Raw genomic sequence first — 7,500 nt, forward strand, 5'->3', positions numbered from 1 at the left:
TATATATATATATATATATATATTATATATATATATAATTATATATATATATATTTAATTTATATAAAAACAATTGTATTTCCTTTTGCAAATTAATTTGGCTGCAATACTGGTCTTTTGAGTACAATAAAAAAAGGAATATATAATAATAATAATAATGATATATATAAAGTCAAATAATAATAAAGATAACCCATCATAGAACTTTCAACTTTCACAGATTCATAGTTACAAATTTCCAAGACATTGTACCTCACGTATGATTTGACCAATTGATGCACGGGACAACATTGCCTCCAAACGGCCTGTCCCAAATCAGTTGGGCGGCAGAGAGAAAAAAATTGCAATATATTAAGGCAGGTACTAGACACTGTCCATGGACTAAAATATGTCTGGACATCTTGACCATTCCTGCTTTTCCTTGCAGTCCCAGTATTCATGTGTAAACCTAAAGATGAGAGCCCCTGTGACGTCATCCGTCTCCTTTACGAACCATGTTGGACAATAGGGAGGATATTCACGACCTGCAATAGAATACAAAAGAAGGATGAGTAAACGTGATAATAGAAAAATATATGTAATAAGACATGACCTAATGACTTTATCCATTTGCTGCAACTCAGAAAATTGAAGAAACACATGAAGAAAATCATAAATTGAAGGTAGAGAATATGGATCATTTAAGTATTGTGTAAGACAAATGTTATCCTTTCATCTTTAACAATGTCTTTTTTTTTCCAATCACCTATGCAACAATAAGCAGTTATAAACATGAATACTGTTAATTAGAAAAAAAAAGGACAATGAAGTAATGAGAAATAACTATACCTACCAGTAATGTTTAAATACATAAATATATTTGTGTTCAACTATGGATAATTACCCCAACTTTTTAGTATCATACTATAGTTTGCCCTAAAATATATCTCACTTATAAAGAAAATCCACAATATCATCAACAATAATTAAACATCCTAAGAATGATTACCCATGCAGTAATGAGAAGAAGAAAAGGAAGAAGAAGAAGAAGAAGAAGAAGAAAAAGAAAAAGAAAAAGAAGAAGAAGAAAAAAAAAAGGAAAGGAAAGAAAGTTTAACCAACCTTCAGCTGCTGCCTGCTCGGCCTCCGCTTCCCGTCTGCGCCGAGTCGCTCGTTGTTTCTCCTCTAGCCTCAACTTCTCGGCATTTGCTTCGTCCCACATTCCCTCCTCCATCAGCCTCTGGTCAGGCCGGTGTCGGGAGTCAGTCGGTGAGACGTTCTCCTCTGGCTCGTTGAGCTGGCAGGCCAATTTGGTGAAGTTGTAGTATTTTTCTGACTCAGGCCTGCAAGAGGAAGGAAGGCGTCTTTACTTAACAGCACCTGAAAAGTCTCTCAAGAACTTCTGACTCAGGCCTGCAAGAGGAAGGAAGGCGTCTTTACTTAACGGCACCTGAAAAGTCTCTCAAGAACCACACCACCATGTTGAAGGAGATCATAGTAAAAAACATATCATCGGTAACAGAATGTCTGCTTGTTGTTTCGTATTATATATTATCCCCCTAATTCTCAGATGTTTATTCTTCTGTTCTTCTACTTCCATGATATACTTAAAATACAGAAGCAATGAATAAAATATAAAGCATGAATAACTTTTCATAAGATTTTCTAACAAAACAATCAGAACAAATATAATCACATACAAAACCAATGCTTAACCAATGCTTCTGACCATTTTACTAAAGTACACTAATAGTTTGAAACATATCTGGCTCTTAACTTGAAATTGTGCAAGATGAAAAAATATAACCAAGACTTTTATTTCTGTTAATAGCCCACTGGTGCATGCCACTGTGGTTTTATTTATTTATTTTTTTTTGCTTACGTATTGATGGCTCCAAAAGAGCTTAGACACCATGTCTGTTACTAGTCCTACCTGATCACACCTGTTTACCCTTTTTCTTGATTTATGGATGAAAGGAATTTCTTACTCTATTATTATCGATAATAACATTACAGTAATCTCAATGTCAATAACAGTGATACAAGAAATGGGGATATCAGGTGAGGTTAAGTAGACCAGCTAATTGATTCTTTGGTGACTGTGTACTTGTGGAACCATCTGCGTGTAAACAATGTTTGCAAAATGAAACAAGGCAATGGTTTGAAAATACACTATGAGTGACTTTTACTTACAAAAGGAATTATTTTGTGCCATTTCAGAGGTCATGACCCTCTAGATAATTTTGGTATTTTATACATTCGTCTAGACAAGGTATTTATTTACATAACTGTACAAAATCTTCCCAAGACCCACCCTATAATCTCAAAGAACTTATATATATCTTCATACATATTGTAAAGAACCATCAAATATAGAACACACATCAATCTGACATATCAAAAACAAATATAGCATTAAAAATTTTCTATCTACACAACGGTTACTTACACAATTGGATTCCTCTTCCACAAAACTTTTGGTGGTCCAGTCTCGTACACCGGCTTGCCTGCCCTCATCGACTGAGAGGTCACGCGGCAGGCTTCTATCTTCTCATCCCAAGTGCCTGTGATGAACCACTTAAATGTACCTTCGCTGTCCACAACATAGCCTGTTACCTGTAAAAATGCAAAAATGTTAGATGGCTGATTGGTGCACATTATACATTTGGACGCATACTGTATACTTGTATACTGAACAGCTTCTTTAGGTGAATGACTTAATACGAATATCAACAGAAAACTGCTTTTCCATCAAATCCTGTGAATAAAATGTGCCCTGACACGTAAGAAAGATTACTCTTCAAATACTGATATTAAACAGTAAAATTGATTTCTATACTGCAGCAAATGACTTTCCTTCATGTAACAATAACCCCAAGAAAGATGATGATAATGAAGAAGCAGAAGAGGAGGAGGAGGAGGAGGAGGAGGAGGAGGAGGAGGAGGAGGAGGAGGAGGAGGAGGAGAGGAAGAAGAAGAAGAAGAAGAAGAAGAAGAGGAGAAGAAGAGGAGAAGAAGAAGAAAAAGAAGAAAAAAGAGAAGAAAAAGAAAAAGAAAAGAAAAAAAGAAAGCAGAAAAGAATGAGAAAAAAGAAACAGAAAAGGAGAAGAAAAAGAAGAAAAAACAGAAGAAAAAGAAGAAGAAAAGAACAGAAGAAAAAGAAGAAAATCAAGAAGAAGAGAAAGAAGAAAAATGAGAAGAAAAAACAATGATAAAAAGGCAAGAGAAAAGTAAAAAGAAAAAAAAACTAGAAGAAAAGGAAAACGAAGGACAAAAGCAAGAAGAACAGCATCAAAATCCAGATTTCCTTTCTTCCTCCCCCACATAATCCCTCTCTCTCTACCTTCTTTGGAATCTCCCTGGAGAAGTAGGAGTACGGAATGAACTTAAGGCAACACTTGTCTCCAGTCTTGTGGTTGACAATCTCCATCTCGCCGTGGTTGTCCAGCCACAGCTTCCCCACGATCATGTTGTGCACGGTGGTCGACACCTTCCTCCAAGTGTAGTGGTTCCCTGGGGGAGAGAGGGGAGAGCGGAGGTCAAAGCAGGTCATGATATTCGTCAACTGTGTTTATCTGGAAGAATTTAGGTGTGCCATTTACTTTTTCCGCCGAGTTGACCAACGGATGTATATCCAGTAGTTATCACCCTAAAATGAATGAGCAAGTAATTTACTAATAAAATCAAAATACATGAATTAGAAAAAAAATCAATAGGACATTCTCTCACTAATCAAAAAGCCTCCAATTTGTTAAACAATAATACAACCAATCTCCAAATAAACAGCAAAAACCCAGACAGACATAAAAAAAAAAAAATCTAAATATCGGCCATCCCAAAGTGCCTTCTAATCTTAACCAACCAATAAACCTTAACCCACACGATTAGACGAACCGAACATCCATGCAGCCACCCTAGATTACTAAGAAGACACCCAATCACCGCCGCAGCAGGGCCGCCACCGACACGCGCCGGGCGTCGTGTCCGCACCCCCGGCGCCGCGGACCCGCACAGCACTCCGCTGGATCGCGCGAACCCTCGGCGCATCTGCGTGAGGGGACGCGGGTTCGATTCGTGTTCTTCCTCTCTCTCTTCTTTCTCTCCATTTCCTTTTTTTGTTCTCCCCTATCTACTCCTTTTGTTATCCTCCTGACTTTTTCCTACCTTATCTCTTCTGTCTATTTCCCTTCCCTCTTCCTCCCTTCTCTCTGTATCCTTGCCTCCTCTCCAGTCTTTCCTCCTTCCCCTTCTCCCACTTCTTTCCTCTTCTCCGGACTTTCTCGCTTCCCCTTCTCCCTTTCTCCTCTCCTCCTCTTATCCCCTCTTCCCTTCCCTACACTCTACCGTTCTCTCCCCTCCTTTTCTATCTTCAGCTCCCTCTACTTCCACGCTCCATCTTTCCCTTCCCGTCTTCCCTCCCGCCCTACCCCCATTTTTCTTCCCCCCCCTCCCCCCCCAAAAAAAAATAAATAAAAAAATAAAATAATTAAAAATAAAAATAAAAATCCCCACGCCGTTTCCCCGCTGCCAAACATCGCGTGGAAAAAAAGCGATTCGAACCAATTTTCCGAAACATGTGAAGAATACGTGAAAAAAAAAAACGATTATTATCCGGTTCCTTGATGGGTCACGCTCATGGCAATAAACCGAGGCCGTAATGGGTAATTATTTCAAATTTGTGTTTTCTCTCGATCTTCCGGAAACGTCTAAACAGTTCCGAATTGTAGATAATTACACGCCCGATCACGCTGGCTTTTCCCTCTTCGTGCTGTGATTATTAAATGAATCGGGGCCTTATTGGGTCGACGAAATTTGCCGACGTCAAGAAGAAACTGTAACCGATGTCAAGAAGAAACTGTAAACGATGGAAGTCAAGTCAACATAGATAATTACCTACATCACCTAACAAATATTGAAAAATAAAAAAAAAAATACTGATTTGTTCAAGAAAGAAAATCTTCAAATTGTACACAAACACATCGCCATCATGCACAAAACAATATACGATGAACCAACCATATAAAATCTCTCACATTCTCTCTCTCTCTCTCTCTCTCTCTCTCTCTCTCTCTCTCTCTCTCTCTCTCTCTCTCTCTCTCTCTCTCTCTCACACACACACACAATGAAAAAGAGTGAAAAAACATCCACACTTTAACTTCCAATTCCACTTTCTCCATTCGAAACAATAACAAAAAAAAGCAAGTCAGAATCCCGTCCGCTACACCAACCTATCACTCAAATCGGAGGCAACATATCACAATAATAACAAAATTGGCATAAAAAGAATAAACAAAAATGAATGAATGAATGAATGAATAAATAACACCGCCGTATACCAAGATACACTAAAGAAAAGAAAAGAAAAGAAAAAAATATCCACACCTAGATGTTCTAAAATGTAACGAATCAACAACGAGAACACGACCACCTTAAAAAAAAAAAGACAAACCAGAAACAAAACTACCAAAACAAAAAAATAAACCACAATAAAATAAAAATTATAATTCCAACAACCACACCGCACCAAGTACCCCCCCCCCCCCGACTCCCAAGCTGCACATACCGGACGCGAGGAACTTGAGGTGCGCGATGCCCAGCGGGATGATCTGCAGGTACTTCCCGCGGAACTTGGACGACATCGAGAACTCCTGCCAGCTGTGCCACCCGGACGTGCCCTCCACGTACTGCGCCACGATGGGGGGGTGGTGCGACACCTGCGGGGGACAAGGGGGTTAGTCATGAGGGATGTGGATAATAAAGTAGTAATAGTAATAATAATAATGATGATGACGAAAATCATATCAATAATGATGATAATAATAATATTAATAATAATAAAAAAATAATTACAACACTAATAATAACAACATTAATAACAATAATAATCATAATCACAATATCAATACTGATACGAATAACAACCCTAATTTCTACAAGTACGAACAACAGCAACATCAAACAGGACTGTCTAACTTTGCCATTTTCCTCCTCCCCTTCCCCTCAACCCGCCCTTACCTCACTCCCCCAACGCACTCCAAGCCATCGCCCTTTCTTACGTAACTCATCTTTCCCACACACACATTCTTTTTTCCGCACGTGTATTAGCGATGCAAGATTGCCCGCGTTGTCTGTCACCTTCGCCATTCCGCACTCCCGGTTTTCGCGCCCCTTGCTTCTCTCTCTCTCTCTCTCTCTCTCTCTCTCTCTCTCTCTCTCTCTCTCTCTCTCTCTCTCTCTCTCTCTCTCTCTCTCTCTCTCTCTCCATTCAAGTCTTTTCTTTATCTTTCCTATTTCCCCTATCGTTCTTTTCTCCCTCATGCCAAGCTATGAACTGCATACTACATTCACACTGACACACATATTGACACACACACACACACACACACACACACACACACACACACACACACACACACACACACACACACACACACACACACACACACACACACACACACACACACACACACACACCTTCCAGAGACGCAGGTCCTCATCACACCGACGAAAGTACAACACACCGAAGGCACGCACAACGCCCGCTGACCGACAATTAGCGGCGCACGGGACAATGAACACGTTCCCGGCCCCCTTGCGCTCCGCCGCCGGTCACGGGAGCTCGAGCAAAAGGGAAAGTGCTCGAAAAGATTGGACTCCGTTTGAGAGGAATGCGGAAGGGCTTACGAGACTCCAGAGAGGGGAAAAAGGGGGGGAGGGGGGAAAAAGGGGGAAGGAAGAAAAGGGGAAGGATAGGGCGGTTTCAGAAGGCTAGGGGAGGGGGAAGAGGAAGGAGAAAAAGGGAAAGGGGAAACGGGGAGGGGAGGCGAAGGATAGGGGGTTACAGAGGGGGGGGAAGTCTAGGGGAGAGGGAGAGGGAGAGGGAGGGGGAGAGGGAGGGGGAGAGGAGAGGAAGGGGAAGGAAAGGAAAAGGGAAAGAGAAAGAAGAGAGGAGAAAGGAGAGGGGAAGGGAGGGGATTACATGGGGAATTCAGAAAGGGGGGGGGGGGTGGCAAGAGGAGGGTAGGGAGTGAATGGTTGGTCACTAGTTATTTAGCAGGTTATGAAAGACGAAAAGGTCGACAAACTGTTCAAAAATACGCGCGCGCGCACACACACACACACACACACACACACACACACACACACACACACACACACACACACACACACACACACACACACACACACACACAAAAAAAAAAAAAAAAAAAAAAAAAAAAAAAAAAAAAAAATCTTTCTTACAAAGCTACACTAAAAGAGAACTAATCACCGCACGGAAGACACTTCGTCAAACGCAGTTCGGCAGAATGGCGCATCAAGAACGGTGGACATGATGTTGCAGCGCAGAATGGCAAGACCTGCAGTATGAGCAATGACTTACGCCTCCATATTCCGCTAATAGCCTTCACCCCCCCCCCCCCCCCCGCCTGCACGTGTCTTGGGAATAAACTCCGCTTCCTCCTCTTCTTGTTCTTCTCATTCTTTTTCCTCCTCCTCGTCCTCCTCTTCTGAAGGAATTTC

At 41.0% G+C, this 7,500-nt stretch overlaps 1 protein-coding gene across 6 annotated transcripts in view; it reads right to left on the bottom strand.

The window, feature by feature from the left end:
* Nucleotides 1-83: 83 nt before the first annotated feature.
* Nucleotides 84-7,500, bottom strand: part of LOC119572376 (oxysterol-binding protein 1-like) — a 122,371-nt gene continuing 114,954 nt past the window's right edge. For all 6 annotated transcript variants that reach the window (XM_037919461.1, XM_037919457.1, XM_037919458.1 and 3 more), the window contains 5 exons: nucleotides 5,543-5,693; nucleotides 3,323-3,492; nucleotides 2,429-2,595; nucleotides 1,102-1,322; nucleotides 84-524 (listed from right to left, as the gene is read on the bottom strand). In XM_037919461.1, coding sequence (XP_037775389.1) covers nucleotides 382-524; nucleotides 1,102-1,322; nucleotides 2,429-2,595; nucleotides 3,323-3,492; nucleotides 5,543-5,693 — 852 coding nt within the window. In that variant the 3' untranslated portion in view covers nucleotides 84-381. The remainder of the gene's footprint in view (nucleotides 525-1,101; nucleotides 1,323-2,428; nucleotides 2,596-3,322; nucleotides 3,493-5,542; nucleotides 5,694-7,500) is intronic.

The sequence above is a fragment of the Penaeus monodon genome, chromosome 4 (genome assembly GCF_015228065.2).
Source record: "Penaeus monodon isolate SGIC_2016 chromosome 4, NSTDA_Pmon_1, whole genome shotgun sequence".
Taxonomy (NCBI): domain Eukaryota; kingdom Metazoa; phylum Arthropoda; class Malacostraca; order Decapoda; family Penaeidae; genus Penaeus; species Penaeus monodon.